Source organism: Akebia trifoliata, chromosome 14 (assembly GCF_017979445.1).
Source record: "Akebia trifoliata isolate Shusen 1 chromosome 14, ASM1797944v1, whole genome shotgun sequence".
Lineage (NCBI taxonomy): Eukaryota > Viridiplantae > Streptophyta > Magnoliopsida > Ranunculales > Lardizabalaceae > Akebia > Akebia trifoliata.
Genome location: NC_141388.1, coordinates 1,772,284 through 1,793,504, shown reverse-complemented (window position 1 = coordinate 1,793,504; position 21,221 = coordinate 1,772,284). Strand labels below are relative to the sequence as shown.

Genomic DNA, 21,221 nt, shown 5'->3' with positions numbered 1-21,221 from the left:
CCCACCCATAAATTTACATAAGAGAACACGATATATTTGTTTTCTTTGTTCTTAAAACAATATATATTCAAAATAATGCTGGTACACAATCAATAATAACAAACCCATTTGAAATGCAAACAGACGCTTGGGTCGGAGAAAGAAAATAATAAACCAAGAACTTGAAAAGTAAATGAAAGGGTCCAAGAGAAACTTGAAATAGATTTTTTTGTTTTTTACACCATAAATGCCATCACAACTAAGCACCCTTCTTACTACTCCAAGGCTTAAGCACTGCAACAATAATGATGACCACAATTATAAGAAGGATTAGGATGGCTATGCACGTCCATTTCCTAGAGTTCCTTTGTAGCTTCTTTGCCTTTTGCAGGGCAGTATTTCCTGATTGCACGTGATCAACAGCGTTTGAAACCTGAGAAATGAAGATCAAACAAAAGATCAAATAAACTGAACACAAGTTCACAGATACCCCCTGTTGGTCTCAAGGGTGAAATAATCATACATGTGATTCTATGTTGTCTAGCATGTCCCCTTGTGCCTCCACCAAAACCGCCATGTCCAGGAATATCTGCAAACAAAGGGAATGACATGTAAGGTGTAGAAATTAGGGTTTATGAATGGTCTCTTTTGCAGACATTGACATTTCATTCGATATTTATACACAATTCAATGAATTCCCACTACATAAAGATGCCGACATCATTCTCTCTAGCATAAATTCATTTTTATTTTTCTATTTTTTGGAATTCGTAACAACTAGTGAAAAATAAGCCTCATGAACCACCCCGTACCAGTCCCATAGAATTATCACGGTGAATGTTAATCTTTGGGGAACCTTAACATGGTTACCCAGTGAATGTTGTTTTTTAATTTGGTATTCATTACTAAGCAACTAGTTTTTATTTATCTTGACATTGTCAATAGTTGAATAACCAAAAAGTAGAACTTTGCTGAGGACTTGGTGAAGTACTAGATTGGGATTTCAATTTTAAGAAGCTGAAACAACATTCCAAATTTCAATGTGTAGGTTTTAGAAAACCAAATATTATTTAACTCAACCAAAGCATGATCAAGTCAGGATCGCCAAGTCAATCCAATTTTTATACATAGCTGGAAGGAAATGATGGAATACCTGCTGCAACTCAAGAAGCTTCTTTTCTACGTCTCTAACTGCATCATGGCGTTCTTGAATTTCTGCCAGGGTGTCCATTATCTGCAAATACAAAATATATTTTTGTAATCAGGACAAAGCTCTCAAAATATATAAGAAACCATATTGTGATACTTAAGATGCACTAGAAATAAAAAGAGTTTGTGCAAAATCTTTCAGTAAGGAATATGAGCATCTTGGTTAAAACATAATAATGGTAAAAGAAAAAATATATGGAAAATGATTCGCATGAGCTTTCTGGAAAGGGGAAACAATGGCTTGATTAACTTGACCTGAAACTTGGAAGTCATTTCAAGTCTGGGACTATATTGAGTATCCTATCTTTTATATTAACAAATGAAAATGTGAAAGAGAGGTGGAGGGAGGGGAAAAAGGACAAACCTGGCCTCGGCCTTGTTCCTGAATTGCTTTCTGGAATATTTGCTCACTATCTCCAGTCTCTATTAATCGATCGATTGTCTGTACGGCATCCAATAACCATAACAAAAGTTAGGAATCTGGACAACTTAGGTCCATCGTTTAAAGAGAAAAATGGAAATACAATCTTCTCACCTCTTCATCTGCTTGAGTACCCGTTACTGATTTTTACAGGTGCCAACAAAAGGTCCAAATTGTCAGCTCTATAACGATGGAAAAACTAATGCATCAAATTCTAGAACCAGTAGTTAAAGTATAGACTGAGCGGTAAATACCTGTAAAAACCCTTCTCTCAACAACCTCCCGATACTCTTGATGGATGTTTTGCCTTAAAGTCTGCAATATTATAAACATTGTAAAATTGTTGTAAAAAAAAAAAAAAAAGGGAGTATTTGCTAAAGGAAGAAAGGGTTTTGGTGTGAAGAGAATACCTGAAATTCAGTCATCTTATCTTTCAACTTCTTTTTCAATGCACTGCAGTTAATATAGGGGTAGCTAAGTGAGATTCGATGGACTTGTCCAAAACATTTCTCAGATATGCAGTTCATATAAAGGGTCGATAATGGTAAACTTGGAAGACTGGGCACATGGACATGTCCAAATTAAAATACACATATACATACAGACACGTGTGTGTGTGTGTGTGTGTCACACACATCTCATCAAATTAGAAAAATTGAGTTGTGTTGGCTTCTGCCTTCTAGGACTGAGACCATCTAGGTGGAGTCTACTTATTAGACAGAAAGGACCACCAGCACACAACCTATTACAAGACCTAGCAGTATCATATATTATACTACTTTGCCCATGCATGACTTTAACAAATGGAATTGTAAACATGTGTCTAAAATATGTCTCTAACATGATTTTGATGATACAATTTTCAAGTGCACCCCCTCTGTTTGTCACATGACTACTAGAAAAAATAGACAGTAAAGTAGTAGAGTAACTTTACCTAGTTCTTCCTATTCTAGTGCGGTCAACCCCAGTTCCTTTTCCACATCCAGGTTTTTGCCTATTGATTAAATTCTGCAGAAAGAGAAAACAAATGTTCACAATGTAATTCTCAAGAGCTACACAAATCACTAGGGAAATGCGAGAAATCGTATTACGTCTCTGTCCAGTTGTTCAATTTTTGTTTTTACTGAAAGAGCAACTTTTCCCGCTTCATCTACATCTTTCTCCATACGCTGCTTGATTGCTGCAAGCAATGATAGAAATTGGTCTATTGAATTGAAAACCACATAACTACAGATGAAAAACGGAAAAACCCAGTGAAATTAGATTCTCTCCAAATAATATATACCTGTGGAAATAGGGGAAATTCTATTTTGTATATAATGCTTTAAAACTTCTATTACAATTCTTTTACCAAGGGACCATAAAGGGGAAAAGAGTTCAGAAAGAGTTTAAATGGTTAAGGTTACAAATGAAATTCTTATCTACCATAGTCTAGAAATATTGCAGATGACAACTTCAGCAAAAAAATAACTTTCTTATACAAGTAAACAAACATTCCTGCTCTATTCAACAGCCCAGAGGACTGAAAAATAGATGAAATGTCTACTTTATAATGGATGTAAATGTGCAATATAGAGAAAGACCGACATAGATAGACTGAAATGCAACGAAACAATTTTTTGTAACATTTAGTACTAACAAACACTATATTCTTGCATAGTTATTAAGATATATAATTCAAGACATTTCCATGTATAAATCTATAATATAGAGAAATTGAAATGAAATGAAACAATCTTTCGTAACATTTAATACAAAGAAACAAGAAAAGAAAAAAGAAGAAGATAAGAATGAATAGCTAGATAAGAGGGGTAAAATCAAAAGTCAGAGACAATCAATGCAATGGTCTAGTATTTGAAACATTTGGTCCGATGTCCACGTGTAATACATTGTGGCATCCATGTCTTTCTTTTTTGATAAGTAGAGAAATTTTTAACTAGAGACATTTGGTCCGATGTCCACGTGTAATACATTGTGTGAATTCTATTCTTAATAACTAGAGAAATTTTTCCTAGAGTGTGTATGCATCTACATATGCATGCACTCATGTACATATGTCACCATCATCATCAAATCCATATGAGCACATGCATTCATGTATGCAAATGCATATTTTTACCTATGCATACATAAAAAAGAAAATGATATGAGACATGCAACAGCAAGCAATTACCTTTCATGGCAGCAGCCTTGGTTACAGACTTTGATTCCTCATTTGCATCCTGCAGAAATCATTTGCAAGTAAATGCTATGAGAAACACTTCAACATGATTTTCCATGCTAATGCAGATCCTCATACCAAGAGGCATCTATCTTTGCTAGGATGTGCAACCCGATTTCAATCATCTAGAGAAACAAACAAATAAGCTGCCTCCTACTATTTGCCATTTGTTGGTGCATATGGAAAGATAGGAATACTAGAAGTTTTGACAAAAAGGAAAAAAGAGATGAATGAGGCAATCTTGGTCATGAGAGTAAATTGTCTCTTAGGTCCAAGTTGTATGTGGATGCAAAGGTTTTTTATTTATTATTATATTATTATTTCTTTAGTATTATTTTTATTTTTATTTTTATTTATTTATTTTGTGTGTGTGTGCGTGGTGGGGGGAGGGGGGCACTCATTGTGACATGAGGGATCGCATATAGGAGTTTTTGTTCCCCTCTTTATATGGTTGTACAGTTTTGTGTAGCTGGGATAGATCTCTCAACCTCTTCATGAAAATATTTTTTCTTCTATTCTTTCTTCAAAATTAGTGATATCTTTTTCTTTTCTTTATTGATAAGGTATGATATCTTTATAATTAACAGAAAAAAAAGGCGGCAGGGGGGGGGGGGGGGTTGGGGATCACATTGAATCAACTCCCATGACCAAGTCCATATCCATAACAATTGATATAGTTTGAATTGACATGTATGTATGTGCAAGATGCATATTGACAGGGCAAATAAAGCAACAAGACCTTTAACGCGTCTATTTTCCTCACTCGGTTCAATGCCCAATACAAGCGTTAGCTTACGCTTTGTCTTAGGAGTCAACGTGAAAGATTTCCTCTTTTTTTCCAATTAAATAATTAAGAAGAAGAAATGGGTAATTTAGAGACAACAAAGAGCAGATGTGCACTTAATAGTTAATATTGACAACAACTAGCACAATAACCTTCTAAAACCAGACAGAATGAAACGAACAGAGAAATCATACCAGGAGCTTTTTGTGTAGCCTGTTAAGGTTTTCAATTTGCTTTTCAATCTCTCCAATCTAGCATGAAAACAGAGGCAAATCCATCATTTGAAAATGTCAAAAAAATATTAAATTCCCACATACACATAATAATACTCCAAAAGAATCAGGAATTTAAATAAGCTGTAGCTACCTGCTTGGAGAACTGTTCTAATCCCATGTCTCCAGAATTCATTGGAGCATTCATTCCTAATTCAATATCTCCACCCCTTGAAGCTTGACCTCGAGGGATCTCAAAGGAATCCTGAAAAGCACCACCAAGACATTCCAAATATCTAAGACAAAAAGCGCTTATCACAACATTAAGGATAATCTCCTCATAATTTACATCATTAACAAAAAACTAGACCATAACCATCTCAACATTTCAAGCCTTACAAAGAGTGGATTTCAATTTGAAAAAACCGGACCATTCATTTCATTGTTAACTTTAGCTCCGCATTAAATAGGGTTAGAAGTTTGAGAAAGAGCTGATTTTCTATGAGGTTAGCTCCACATCGACACACTAAATGGCCTACTAGCATTGGACCCACATGGAGATTAGTTGATGGATATTTTTTATGAAGTTTGAAATGTAAAAATCAGCAGATGTTTGATTAGATATAGTATAACCAGATAAATAAAAGCTTAAGGAACTCCAAAACCCAGTTTGGGGACAAAGGGAGTATCATAAACTATCTCAATTAATCTGAAGGATCATTATTGAGATAAAAAGATCACACTACTTTGAATTTCAACATTTTATAACTCTTGAGTAATGTTCTTTTCCTTGTTTATTTATTATATAACTTTTTAAGCTCCTTATATTTGTATCGACCATATTTCACAATTACAAAGACAGTACAGCGATGGATTTCACAACCAATTTCTAAGACTCCATGTAGATTACATGAACTTGGGGTCCAAAACTTATACACAATGGAACAATGGTGGTTCCTAGTATTACGGTAGGTCCCACACACAGCATAGCAGGGGAAGCATTCATCTTTTTTCATTGAATTATCTTCCTCTTCATCATCTCAGCCGTCCAATTAATCACCCAAATAAACCAAAGAGGCTGACGCGGAAGGAGTCATCAAATGCAACTCCTCCTTTGCAAATTGAGGTTCAGATCCAAATATTTTCTGGAGGGAGAACAAAACTAAATGACATAAAATAAAAATAAAAATAAAAAAAGGTAAATTTTTTAAATTGTAACAATTGATTAAAGAGTTGGAACTTTCTACCTTCCTATCTTTCCATTTTAATTGTGTCTCCGTCTTTTTCATTTTTGTTTTTTCTTCTGATTCTCAAATTTCTTTTTAGATTTCTGTTATTCTGATAATCTCCAAACTCAAAAGAGGAAACATCAAAACCCAATCTAGAAAGAAGAATAAATTGATTCTCAAGCCACGTTAAAGCTCCCCATCAAAAGCTATTAAAAAAAAAAACAGGAAAGAGAGCTGAATTTCGCGAAATCTAGATACGCTCTGCTACAATCTCAGCTAACACCATTAATTAAGAGCAAAATCAACTTTGAAATCCAAAATTCAGAAGAAAAAAAATCTTAAACGAGAAAATACCGATAGAAGGTCGTTCATCTTTTCAATCACAAATGAACGCTGAGAGAAGCTTGAATATGAAGATCTTCGATCGAAATCTCTGTAAAGCGAACTCGAAGAAACGGATCTGGAGAACAAACCGTTGTAGATTTCGACCTGGTTTCGCAAACAAAACCAGGTCTAGGGTTTCGAATTAGAGGAAACAGAGATTCCTAGAGAGAAACGAATGACAATTAGGATTTATTTTTCTATTTTAATGAGCGATTAAGAGCGGTGACAGATCGTCAATGAGAGAGCTTTAAACCGGAGGTTCTCTCACTTAGCAACTTTAACAGAGCAAATTTCGGAAACTCAACTTTAAATTACATAAAAGGCCTTATTCTTCTACTTAATTGACGATAGCACCTACCACGCAATTACCGGATTGTCCTCAATATCAAATAGACGAAATTTTGGCCTGATAATGGCAGGATGATTGACGAGTTCTTGTATTTTATATAAGGGTAATTTTGACATTTAAAAATATATTTTATGGCCCACTTTGCAAGTTGAGTTTAGGACGTAAGAAATGCATTTTCTCGTAATCGTTATATATATCATGATATTTTAGTTGCAATTTTATTTAGAAAGATTTACTTAGAGACCTAACTGTTGTATTTTTATTAAAAAACTTTCTTGGAGTTCTGATAACTCTAAATGAACCTTATTTCATGAGATTTTTTACCTACCAAACCTTACTTCATCAATTTTGTTACCCAACAAACCTTGAAGTGGGGATCCAATCATAAAATTCAAATTGATGGGTTAATTTGTTAATTACCAACCCTTAGAGTGGAGCCTAATTACATCAGTTTGTGGTACCCAAAAACCTGATTTGATGTCATTGAGTTATAAAGGACAAGATGCTAAGAATTTAAAAAAAAAAATTTCAAAAAGAAGTTAGTTTTCACCGTTGAATTTTAGATTTAAATTTGAAAGTTCAACAACTATTCATTTTCTACACTCTCAATGAGTCTAAAAAAAAATTCCGAATATTTTTCTTTTTAATCTGTTTCTTTCCATGAAATGTAGAAGTTTGTGGTATTGGATTTTCAATTTGATAATCTATGTAGGCACAACAACCTTTAGTAAGATTTGAAATCTTATTATGTTAATCATATTAGTCTGATTCGTAAAATAAAGTTTGTTGGGTAACAAACTTGATAAAATAAGGGAGTTTTTGAAATAAAATTGCAACAGATGAGTCTATCTAATAATTCTCTCTTTTATTTATACACAATTTATGATGTAAACTGCATGTTATTGGACGAATCACAAATAGTATTGTAATTCAAATTCAAATATAGTGTAGATATTGATATATGGATAGGAATGTCAATAACATGTATTGATCAGATATAACTCATCTGAAAAAATAAAGGTTAAGACCTTGACCTTGAGCTTGCCAATGTATGGTCGCGTTCAATTTGACTTGTCTTGAAGAAACAAAATGAAGGTTGAATGAATTTTTTTTTTTGTAACCGTGGATTTTTATAGATAACAAATCAGGTTCGTATCTGGCTTTGTCCATTCCATAAACCATGGTCTTGACTCTTGAGGCACGTGCGACGCCCGCACATAGCCTAGATATTGATATATGGGCAGGGATATCAATTGCTCACATTAATCTGCTCTCCCCCCCCCGCCCCCCCTTTTTAAATAATAATAATAATAATAATAATAATAATAATAATAAAGGTTAAAACCTTGATCTCAAGCGTGTGAAGATGAGTTCGGAATTAAAGATTTCGAAACCATTAAATTTGGCTTAGAGAATACCTAGTCAAATCTAGTCAAACTCGCTAGTATGTTATTTATATCAGATGTAATAGATGTATAATTTAATAACGAAAAAAAAAAAATTAAGTTTACTCATATATCTGACTATTTTTTGAATTAAGGTAGAGATTGGATTCCTATTATGATGAAAATCAATATCGATTGACCAAATGATTTTGAAGAGTGGATGAATTTAATTCTTTCGTAAAATTTGAAAATCAATTCAAGTATATTAGGATTGGATCGAACTTCATCAACTTTAGTTCGATAGAAATATAAAAAGTCTTAAGGCACAATCTTATCTTTGTTAATATCAATTCGAGTTCAACCAAGCTCAATCCAAATTCGTCTATTGAAATTTTTTCAGTATATATTATATTTTCGAATAGGATTTTTTATGTTTTTTCTTTGTGAGGTTCCTTATTATTGTGGATAGAGTTTGTATCTTTATCGTTAATAGTGGATTTTTTTCTTCTTTTATATGGACGTAAGCAATTTGTTGAACCACATAAATTTTGTGTGTTCTTTTTATTTTTAAACCTTACTCTTGTTATGTTTTTGCACAATAATCATTTAATATATAAATCTCATTTTCAGTCTTAATAGGTGTTTTCTTTTTCTTTGTTCATGTTCAAGTAATTAATAGTTTTATCAGACCCGAAAAATCAATTTTTTGATATATCGCACGAGATTTTCAATAGGATGAGATGTGATCAACTGAGATAATGGTTACGGTGCAGTCAGACTCAGGAGTCATATTCGAGCCGCTACACCTACAATTGGACACGTGTAGTGCACTACGAATTTTATATTTGCATTTTAGGGTGTGGGTCCCACTCTATCGTGTCCAAACTGTCACAGCGCATCAGTGTAAACAATGGAGGGATTAGTTGTATTAATTTATAATAATTCTAGACATACTTGGAACAAAAACCACACCTATTTTATATATGTTTCTTATCTTAGAAGATCTTTGATATTAAGGAATTTAATTAGTGGTGGAATTATCACATGACGTGCTTCACCATCAGATGTTATCTGTCAGCCTTTATCAACCCTATGTCCAACTAATGTACGGTTCGATCGTAGGTTGTTTTGATATAATAAAAGGGTCCCTTTCCCCACCCTAAGCTTTATCCTACACTTTAACAAATGTGTTTTGTCCTACATGGGTTAGAAGTTTTGAAATAAGCTGATTTTTTGTGAGGATGATCTCTATGGTGAGGAGGTCATCCTCATAAAAAATCAGCCCATTCTAAAATTTCTAACCCATCAAAAATTATTTATAAAAAATGAATGGTCCACAATTTTTCAACTTGTAAACATGGAGCTAAAAATTTCGTGGGGTTTGTAACACTTGACCTACTCTTATTGAGGAGCTTATCAAGTCTAATTATACTCATTTGGTCTGGAATTTCCATCGAGCAAATCGCTCAAGATACTGACATTATAGTAATCGATAGTAGAAAAAGTAGTCCCCACCTTTTGTGTAGAATTCAATATATATATATATGAACAGCGTTCCTAAGACTCATATTGGGACTCACATTGCGACACACCGTTTTGTCTTATATGGGCAAAAATATTTGGAATGGGCTGATTTTTTGTGAGAATGATCTCTATGGTGAGGAGATCATCCTTGCCAAAAATCAGCTCATTATAAAACTTCTAGACCGTCCAATTTTTGTTGAAAAATTATAGACCGTCCAATTTTTGTAAATCAATTTTAATGGGGTTAGAAGTTTTGGAATGGGATGATTTTTTGCCAAGATGATCCCCTCATCACAGAGATCATCCTCACAAAAAATCAGCTCATTTCAAACATTTTTGCCCATATAAAACAAAACGGTGTGTCGCAATGTGAGTCTCAATATGAGTCTTAGGAACGTGACCCTATATATATATATATATATATGGGTCAGGTTCAAACGACAACCATTTCAACACACATATAGACAACGTGTTTTGTTTTATATGGACAAAAATGTTTGGAATGGGCTGATTTTTTGTGAGGATGATCTCTGTGGTGAGGAGATCATCCTTGCCAAAAATCAGCTCATTATGAAACTTCTAGATCGTCCAATTTTTGTTGAAAAATTATAGACCGTCCATTTTTTGTAAATCAATTTTGATGGGGTTACAAGTTTTGGAATGGGATGATTTTTTGCCAGGATGATCCCCTCATCACAGAGATCATCCTCACAAAAAATCAGCCCATTCCAAACATTTTTGCCCATATAAGACAAAACACGTTGTCTATGTGTGTGTCGCAATGTGTGTTGCAGGAACCCGACCCTATATATATATATATATATATGGGAAATGTTCAGCACCCTAAGTTTTACCACACACTTTAACAAACGTTTTTTGTCCTACATGGGTTAGAAGTTTTGGAATGGGCTGATTTTTGGTGAGGATGATCTCTATGATTAGAAGATCATCCTCCCCAAAAAATCAGCCCATTCCGAAATGTTTAGCCCCATGTTTATAAGTTGAAAAATCGTGGACCGTCCATTTTTTGTAAATCATTTTTGATGGGGTTAGAAGTTTTGGAATGAGCTGATTTTTGGTGAGGATGATCTCCTCACCATAGAGATCATCCTCACCAAAAATCAGCCCATTCCGAAACTTCTAACCCATGTAGGACAAAACGCGTTTGTTAAAGTGTGTGGTAAAACTTAGGGTGCCGAACGGGACCCTATATATATATATATATATATATATATATATATATAATATATATATATATGGGTCAGGTTCAAACGACAACCATTTCAACACACATATAGACAACGTGTTTTGTTTTATATGGACAAAAATGTTTGGAATGGGCTGATTTTTTGTGAGGATGATCTCTGTGGTGAGGAGATCATCCTTGCCAAAAATCAGCTCATTATGAAACTTCTAGATCGTCCAATTTTTGTTGAAAAATTATAGACCGTCCATTTTTTGTAAATCAATTTTGATGGGGTTACAAGTTTTGGAATGGGATGATTTTTTGCCAGGATGATCCCCTCATCACAGAGATCATCCTCACAAAAAATCAGCCCATTCCAACATTTTTGCCCATATAAGACAAAACACGTTGTCTATGTGTGTGTCGCAATGTGTGTTGCAGGAACCCGACCCTATATATATATATATATATATGGGAAATGTTCAGCACCCTAAGTTTTACCACACACTTTAACAAACGTTTTTTGTCCTACATGGGTTAGAAGTTTTGGAATGGGCTGATTTTTGGTGAGGATGATCTCTATGATTAGAAGATCATCCTCCCCAAAAATCAGCCCATTCCGAAATGTTTAGCCCCATGTTTATAAGTTGAAAAATCGTGGACCGTCCATTTTTTGTAAATCATTTTTGATGGGGTTAGAAGTTTTGGAATGAGCTGATTTTTGGTGAGGATGATCTCCTCACCATAGAGATCATCCTCACCAAAAATCAGCCCATTCCGAAACTTCTAACCCATGTAGGACAAAACGCGTTTGTTAAAGTGTGTGGTAAAACTTAGGGTGCCGAACGGGACCCTATATATATATATAATATATATATATATATATATATATATATATATATAGGGTCGGGTTCCTGCAACACACATTGCGACACATATATAGACAACGTGTTTGTCTTATATGGGCAAAAATGTTTGGAATGTGCTGATTTTTTGTGAGGATGATCTCTGTGATGAGGGGATCATCCTGGCAAAAATCATCCCATTCCAAAACTTGTAACCCCATCAAAATTGATTTACAAAAATTGGACGGTCTATAATTTTTCAACAAAAATTGGACGATCTAGAAGTTTCATAATGAGCTGATTTTTGGCAAGGATGATCTCCTCACCACAGAGATCATCCTCACAAAAAATCAGCCTATTCTAAACATTTTTGCCCATATAAGACAAAACACGTTGTCTATATGTGTGTTGAAATGGTTGTCGTTTGAACCTGATCCATATATATATATTTGGAATATGTTATCTTTAAACCTAGCAGACTAATTATGATCCATTGAGTTTTGTCCAATCTACGGAATAATTTTATCTATCAGAACTAATCTCTGAATGTCACGCCTCATCCAACACCTTATCATCTGATGTCATTTAATTAGTCGCATTGCTGTGGAGAGACATATAAAGACTCGAAGTCAAATTTGATACAAATTCATAGGATTAAAAGTAAATTTTTGTGTGGTTGTCGTCATGTTTCAAGAGTAACCAAACAAAACAATTAAATAGGAGTGACTTTAAAATTCACTCCATTTCACACTTTGTTAACGTGGAGGTGTGCACAGAACCATAGATGCTTTACGCTTGCATCTCGATGTAAAGCATCTATGGTTCCGTACATGCATCTACGTCTAGAAAGTTGGAACAGGATGAATTTTAAAGTCACTCCAGTATTTTCCTTATTTAATTAATCACTAAGTTTTATCCTAACTTTATATTAATCTTAATAAATATCTCTTCTCTTACTAATTCTCTTGAGTGTAATTTTATAAACATTAGGCAGAAAGCAGATGGACCTGCACCGTATGTGGCATTAAACATCAGTGACTTCTTACATAGTCAATGACTTAAGAACTTCTACCAGCTCAGCGGTCGCACCGACTTGATAAAGGGAAAATCTCTCAAGCGGCCATCCCACTTCAAATTTTTTTGAAGGAACCTCTCCTTTGAATAACACATGGCATTCTAAGGAGGTATTCTAAATAATAATAAAAATGTAGGACGTAAAATAAATATAAAATACCACGTGTCCTGTAACGACAAACGTTGCTTTCATATTTTGAAACGGGTTGGCCGCTTCAAAGTCGGACTCCTTGATAAAAGATGATGTCCTTTTCGTTTTTAACAACTCTCGTCATCTTTATGGATCCATCTTATTTTCTAGCATTAATTTTGAACTCATCTAAATAGGTTCTTAGCTCCCAACTCGAAAGCAACATAAACATATATATAGTTAATGATGTATGCTAGGCATGTCTTGATAAATGACTGAGAAATGGGCCAAAATTACATGCTCTCCCGATATGAATCAGGGCAATCAATGGGTGGGTTCAGGTGGGTTTGGTTGAACCTTAACCCGGTCGTAAAGAGGTTGGCTATATCATAGACCAGCTCTATATCTCCATCAAGCTTAAATTGGCAAATGGAGATCCCTCCCCAACATTTTCTGGTTGGGTTTGGGTTGATTTTTGGATTTGATAAAAATAATACTAATTCATTTTTTGAAATATTGCTTTTCATCAAAGTAGGAGTCCAATCTCCTTCATAATTTTTTCATAAAAAAATAAAAAGTTAGAAATAAGAATAATCTTGACATTTTATAATATTAAGTTATTTTTTGTTATAAAATATACATTTAACTATGTCTGTATTATACGTTCTAGACCTGTAGGCCTGACTAGCAGGGCCAAGGCAACTGGCCTCTTAGAGCACCATATCTCATGCACAAATTTCCTGAGTACATGCACCCTATAAACTACATGCAGGGATAAATCACTGTGGGTGGCTAAGTATATACAATATACTAGTGAGATAGATCGAGTTGTTCATTGTTAGGCCCAAGCCCAACCCAAATTTAAGGGGTTCGGAAATTTTAAGCCCAACCTTACCTTTGTGAGTTCAAGATCAACGTCCTAACCAATCCTTATTTGATCGGGTGAGGTGAATTAATGGAATTGGCAACCTTATTATCTAGCCCATAAGATGATTTGACCAATTCGGCCAAATTGACGGAGGCCACTGAAGAGTGTTAGGGTTGGTTAGGAACAAAAACTTTCGATGCTTCGGTCCAATAAGCATGTGCCTCCAATTAGGGGGATGAAGTTGAAGAACCGTGTTGGAAAACCCTAGTGTTGTGTTCACATCCTTGATAGGGGTTGACTCTTATTAAAGGAGACCTCCCAATGAAATCATATCTCATCACACACATGATGGCTCTTCATTCATGAAAACACTCAGCATCCTTTTGACCGTACTTAAATGGAGATTATCCATAATTGAATACTCTTTTCTACATATCTTATTACGATGGGGTTTCAAGTACTAACCAACATGCATCAATAACTTGTTTTTGGCCGAAGTGTGTCAGAATCTACGAAATCGCTTCTAATTCATCTAGGGAGGCAATTGGGTCCATTTTATGGCCCTTTGTTCACATACCCCTCCAATTTTGGGTAAATATTTGAGGTGATGGCTTTGGATATCAATAATTATATTAAAAAATATTGATCTTTTTTATAACATTGCAAGGAATATTAACCAAACAACCTTACATTTTCTCCGGACTACTATAAATTCTAGAAGTTAAAAAAAGCAGGTTTCCCTTCTGACCATTTTTGATTGAGTTCTAATAGTCTGACTCTCTTTTTCTGTATGCTTTCTTCACAATATCGTACAAAACCATTAAGACCCGTTCTTGTGTATCTCAAAGCAAAAAACTTACAATTTTGAGAAGGGAGCATACAAAAGAGAGTCAGATTATCACAATTCTTCTTGGTTTTCTATATAAGTGGAAAGTACTTCTCTTCTATTAACCAAACGATAATTTGAGTTTAAAGGGTGCTTTTAACATTTAAGGAAAATGTTGAAGTAACATTGAAATTGACATAGGACTTAATCCTATAACTCAGTTGGTTTGATACATTGCAAAACAACTTTGAGGTCATGAGTTCAAGTCCATCTAATCCACACACACACACACACACAAAAGCATTAAAATTAACATCATTTCAGACATTACTGACATGGATGTGCCTATAGAACTAGATGCTTTCATTGAGATGCAAGTGCGAAACTTCTATGGTTCTGTACACACCCATGTCCCAAATGATAAAATAGTTTTAGATGTATTAAATTAAATTATAATATAGATTAATGTTGGAATGTCCCTAGTGGGGGACACACTGAGGACATATGATGGCGTGCATGTCGACAAATGCGTTTTACCCGTATTTAAAAAAAAAAAAAACATCTATGGACATGTGCACGCCACCACGTCAAGATATCCCCGTCGAGGTCACTCTTGGCAAATCTGCACATGAGATGCACACGACCAATATGTTGGACGATGAAGCAGCTACTGTTAATTCCAAAGACTCACTCATCTCATATGGCCCTACCAACTAACCTATCAGAATCAACCAATCACAATCAGTAACAAACTTTTCCAATCCAACCATAGTAACGTTGGATGGATGAGTTGGTGGACCATCCATAGTCCTTGGTTATCAAACCACCCAATCCGTGTTCGTCATTTTTCTCTACCATTCTACGCGTCGCAAACACGGTAGTTATCATCGCATCTGGGTCCATCTGTCTGATTTTCCAGAATCGTTACGTGTCATAAGGAGTAAGGACTCGATCCAAGGAGCCTCTACGATAATGACACGTATTAAACGTTGTACACGGAGGAGACTTTGGTTCGAAGGAGCCTCTCTCTATAAAATGAGTAAGAGAAGAATGAAGAACCGACCTTCGATTCTACAAAAACCAGAGCTCCAAAAATACAATTAAGGTTCGGATCATTTTCTTTTATAGATTAATTTTCTTGAATGTTTATTTTTCATGAACTCGGTTTTATTAATTTTTTTTGTTGAGTAGATTTGATTATTATAGATTTGTTTGAATATGAATGAGAAAGTGATCGACAATGAAATCTGTTCTTTTCTCTCTCTCCAATTTGCAGAGACTACAGAGAAGTTTGATGGAAGACCCGTTCCTTTAATTTTAAGAAATTGTTTTTTTTTTTTTTTCTTTTTTTATGAAAATTATATGAGATTTAAAAGAAATAATTCAAGAAGAGTTTAACTTAGGTTGATTAGTTAATCCTATATGGGGGTTTCACTGAACTCATCATTTTAGGCAAGTTTATGGTGATTATTTCAGCTATTATTGTGCTTTGTGATGAATCTTAGTCTTGTAGTATCTAGAGAAAGATTGAGGCCATCTGGTTAATCATTTGATCTGGAAAAGTAATTTTGAATTATAGGCTACGGCACACTATCGATTAATCGGATGATTTAATGATATACCAATCAGGCGGTCTGGTTTAATTATCATAAATTGATGAGGCAAATAGGTTTGTTTTCCTAAATTGAGTGAGTTGATGCATTGATGTCGGTTTGGTTAGGTCTGTATCAGTTCAATTGACTCCACCCATTTAAGCTTGGGAAAAGTGGTTAGAAAATTGGACCAAACCAAAATTTCTAAATGTTTAGATTCTTTAATAATCAAACCTTATTAATGTATAGAAGATGATCTAGAAATAAAGCACTCATATTTTCTGAATTCTTTAATAAAGGTAAACCAGTCCAACCAAATTTTTTGTTTCAGTTTTTAAAACATTGGTTTGGTTAAAGTATGTGAGCGTTGTATCAACGTGGTTAGAGTCTCATATTTTGAAGGTGCCAGCTTGCTAAGTTGGTTAAAGCCTGTGAGTGTTGATACCACAAAATGGGTTCAAAACTCGCCTCCATACATTAGCACTGTTTTGCTTTGAAGAGCTGTTTAAGATCGGCTCTTTAGTTCATCACCATGTAGTATAGTTTCACCTTTGTTCTTCCATGGAGATGGGATTGAATACTGATATAGATTAGTTATATGTTCTTTGTTAAAACACTGTTCTTTTTTGCTTGTGAACTAGTCTTTTGCTTCCTTAATATTATTTTGATATATAGAAGCCGATTTTCTACTTTCTACAAATGCTAAAGTTTTTGTGGTGTATGTTTCAGGGCAACCCAAGATCAAGTGAAGAAAAGGTTTGACGCTTCAGGTTTGATAAAGCGGTCGATTGATGGAGGAGAAATCTGAATGCATTGTAGAGGGAGGGGAAAAGGTGGAGAAGCAAGAAGTTTACGTCAAGATCAAGAGCAAAGAGAAAGAACCTGAGGAGGAGAAGGAAGGCAAGAAGGAGATGGAACTCGAACTAAAGTCTAAATCTGTGGAGAAAGAGAAACCCAAACTTAAAGAAGACAAGGAGAAACATAAGGTAGAGAAGGTAAAGAAAGAGAAGAAACATAAAGAGGAGGATAAGGCTGAAGAGTCAAAAGAGGAGAAAGATGGAGAAACCAAGGTAAAGAAGGAGAAGAAGGAGAAGAAGAAGGACAAAGATGTAGAATTGAAGGAAAACAAAGAGAAAAAGAAAGAGAAGAAGGATAAAACCGAAAAAGAGAAGGAGAAGAAGGACAAAGATGGAGAATCAAAGGAGGAAGAGAAAGAAAATAAAGAAAAAGATGAAGGGAATGATAAAGAAGAAAAGAAGAACAAAGAGAAGGAAGAGAAGAAGAAGGATGGAGAGCCCAAGGAAGAAAAAGAGAAGAAAAAGAAGAAGGACAAAGATGGAGAATCAAAGGAGAAAGAGAAAGAAAAGGAAGAAAAAGATGAAGAAGTAACTAAGAACAAAGATAAGAAAGAGAAGAAGAAGAAGAAGGATGGAGAGCCCAAGGAAGAAAAAGAGAAGAAAAAGAAGGATGACAAAGATGGAGAATCAAAGGAGAAAGAGAAAGAAAATGAAGAAAAAGATGAAGTAACTAAGAACAAAGATAAGAAAGAGAAGAAGAAGAAGAAGGATGGAGAGTCCAAGGAAGAAAAAGAAAACAAAAAGAAGGACAAAGACAAAGATGATAAGGAAGATGAGAAAGAAGGGAAGAAGAGCAAAGAGAAAGACAAGAAGAAAAAGAAGGAGAAAGATGGAGAGTGTAACGAAGAAAAGGAGAAGACAAACAAAGATGAAGAAGGTGAGGGAAAGAACAAGCTTGAAACGATCTCTAGGGAGATCAAAATAGGAGGAGGAGATGATTCGAAAGATGCCGAAGATGAAACAAACGCTGCAAAGGAGGATGGGAAGGAAAAGAAAAAGGAAGACAAGGAAAAGAAGAAAGAGAAAACAGGCAAAGAAAAGGGTGAGAAGAAGAGGAAGCTTGATGACAAGAGCAAGACCAAAGATCTTATGAAATTGAAGCAGAAGCTAGAGAAGATCAATGCCAAGATAGAAGCACTTATGGTGGAAAAAACAGACATTGTGAAGCTGATTAAAGAAGCTGAAGAAGCAAGCCACACCACAGCTGAAAACCCCAATGAAACACCAGTGAAGACGGATGCGGCATAGTAATGTAAGGTGAATGTTTCTTTGGTTCCTTTTTTTAGAGTGTAAGAGGTATATAGATGTAAAGGCTGTATGAATAAATTGTTATAAATATAGACAGTTTGAACTGAATGAGACCAAATTGCAGCCTAGCTTACTGTTTCTTTCATCTTATGAATATGTCAGACTTGGCTAAGATTGGCCATAAGGCTCTCTAAGAGACCCATGTCGAACTTGACGAGTAATATTCTTCTCACTGCATCATCAATCCGGCTCGTGGAGATGATGATGTTGTAGACATGGTAGGTTAGATTGTTGATAAATTCAGCGAGTCTGTAGGGAACTATGGCCAGAAAAATACCTGGAACGGAATTTGAGCCTCGAGGGTTCAAAACACTTGTCGAAATGTAGTTATTCAGGTTTTTACAGATTGTATCAGAGAAAAAGAAAGATCAATTCCTGATAAAATCGTTTCAGTTATTACTAAATGAGAGTTCTTAAGGTTCATTCTTACTGAAATCAATTTCAACCACAATCTGAAGTTACCAAGTTTATGATAACTGATGTAAGGTTAGATGGGTCCTAACCCCTCAGGAGTCAGGTCCTCACTAGGTTGACAAGTCTCAAGAATTATATTTTGAGTAAATCAAGATTATTTTTTTGGTAAGGTTTAGATCCCAAATATTGATCTTGAATTATTGAATGTTTAGTAAATATTTTGTAATATTTTTCTCTTCACAGCTGTAAATGAGAAGGTAACTTTTAAAAATAAAAAGTAGAAAGAGGTTACGATATAAAGTAGAAAGTAATTTTTTTTCTCTTTTTAATTTTTTAAAAAAAATAAGGATTTCTACATTTTAAAAATAATTTTCTAAAATAATTTTCTAAAATAATCCAAGTTTAATTTTTTAACTTTGAAAAGTAAAAATGTTATTTTTTTGAGTGTAATCCAAAGTCCAAACGGCCTCGAAACCATTCATTTAGTGAGATCTTCCATCCACCTCTTTTTTGGATCCTAATTTGGTGAGTATACTTCCCAAATTTAGTCTTGAGGATATATGTGAACTGATAACATGTTTTTGGATCCTAATTTGGTGAAGATACTTCCCAAATTTAGTCTTGAGGATATATGTAAACTGGTAACATGTCACCATGTTCAATATATTATTTAAGATCAATGTTAGAGTGAATGCAGGGGGGGGGGGATCTTGACATATGCCCATAGATGTGTTTCTCCGAGATACGAGTAGAATGCATTTACGGACATGTGTGTGCCACCATATCAAGGTGTCTCCGCTGAGGTCTCTCTAGTACGACTCATTATTTAATCGACAATATTATTGATTGTTGCTCAACTATCGACACATTCATTTAGAATCATCCAACCATCCATCTTTTGGGTCAAGAGAGTGGACCTAGACTTACATCAATATGATGGGCAACTCTTTTAATATAATTGTTCTGAACAATTTTAACCATGGTCCGGAGTCCCGGATCTTTTTGGATTATCTTTCATGGTAATATTTTGGCAAAAAATGATTAAAATACCCTTGTCTTCGATCAGTTGACAAAAATCCTTTTTTTATTCAATTGAAATTTGTTGTCTTCAACTCATGATATTTTTGTCTTCAAAACCAGTCATGTTCAATCTTACTGTAAGATTTTATGTTATTAAATGTTCAAATTTTAGAATTAAATAAGATTTTTGGAAAGTAGAAATGATGGAATTAGATAGAAAAATCTTGCTTTTATTTATTTATATTCAAAACAGATTAGGGGTAGGATTAAATCAATGCACTGAATGTAAGATTGTATAGATTAAAAATAATTTATCATAGAATTTATAAACTTTGAAAAAATGATTGATTTTCCAAGAAAGTCAAAATCTCGATGAAAAGTATCTATGGTTATGTGTGCATCACCACATCAAAATGTCAGCATCGATGTACATTTCAATGTTACTCCAACACGACTCTAGGATTTTATGCCTCTTTTTTCAATTCCAAATAAATGAGCATAAAAATATATAAATAAATTTAAATACTTCTATAACATCTATAAATGTAAATTAAATAAACTCAAGTATAGATAGTATTATGTTTTGTAAAATATTCCATGTTCTCTCTTCTAGTAGAGTTGAAGAGTTTTTTGGCAATTGGTTGAAACATGGTTTCTTCGTGAGACTCTCTTCCTAGATTTAAAAATAAGAGTTGAGATTGACACCCTAACTTTTACTTGTTATACTCTTAACTAAAATAAAAATAAATAAATCAATAGTTGAGAATAATTAAAAATTGGGTGCTAATAGAAATTCTTTCATTTTATTTAGATTTTTTATTATTATAGATAATCTGCTAGTTTTAAGATTTTATATGAGCCTACTACTAATTGTAAACAACAGCTACGTTGTTTGAATTTCTTATAATACTTTATAACATTGAGGTAATAACTTGAATCAAATGGTGTGTTTTAATCTTTAATTAAGGTGTGATAAATAATTTAAGAAATTAGAATGTAATAAGTAAAAGTTGGGTTGCTAATAACGATTCTCCTTAAAATCTTTCAACCAATGAAACTATTTAGGAGGAGAAGAAATAAATTTGTTGATTTTCTCGCAGTTAAAGAAAAAAATCGATGTTGGAGTCACTCAAGATTGTACCTCATATCTCACTTTCCTGACGTGGAAATATGTAGGAATCATAGATGCTTTTTCACACATTATAAAAAAGCATCTATGATTCTTGCACACTTCCACGTAAAGAAAGTGAGATATGAGGTTCAATCCTAAGATCCCTTAGCATAATTGTAAAAAAAAAGAGTGTTCCTAATAAAAATAATAATAAAAAGATTAGCGCCGAGTGAAAAAGCATCTATGACTCTTATTATTTTCATGTAAGATGTCACTCCAACTCGATGAAAAAA

At 34.2% G+C, this 21,221-nt stretch overlaps 2 protein-coding genes across 2 annotated transcripts; one reads left to right on the top strand and one right to left on the bottom strand.

Annotated features, from left to right (window-relative positions):
• Positions 1 to 149: 149 nt before the first annotated feature.
• On the bottom strand, positions 150 to 6,713 carry LOC147385387 (syntaxin-132-like). The gene is made up of 13 exons (XM_086422498.1): positions 6,410 to 6,713; positions 4,981 to 5,091; positions 4,809 to 4,865; positions 3,783 to 3,831; positions 2,701 to 2,789; positions 2,544 to 2,617; positions 2,020 to 2,062; positions 1,864 to 1,924; positions 1,724 to 1,749; positions 1,553 to 1,630; positions 1,133 to 1,213; positions 503 to 568; positions 150 to 412 (listed from the first exon to the last, which is right to left on the bottom strand). The coding sequence occupies exons 1-13, from the start codon at positions 6,425 to 6,427 to the stop codon at positions 239 to 241; spliced, it is 927 nt and encodes a 308-aa protein (XP_086278624.1). The 5' UTR covers positions 6,428 to 6,713; the 3' UTR covers positions 150 to 238.
• Positions 6,714 to 15,573: 8,860 nt separating this feature from the next.
• LOC147385386 (uncharacterized) lies at positions 15,574 to 18,431 on the top strand. The gene is made up of 2 exons (XM_086422368.1): positions 15,574 to 15,731; positions 16,948 to 18,431. Exon 2 carries the CDS (start codon positions 17,010 to 17,012, stop codon positions 18,321 to 18,323), a length of 1,314 nt encoding a protein of 437 aa, XP_086278494.1. The 5' UTR covers positions 15,574 to 15,731; positions 16,948 to 17,009; the 3' UTR covers positions 18,324 to 18,431.
• The last annotated feature ends 2,790 nt before the right edge of the window (positions 18,432 to 21,221 follow it).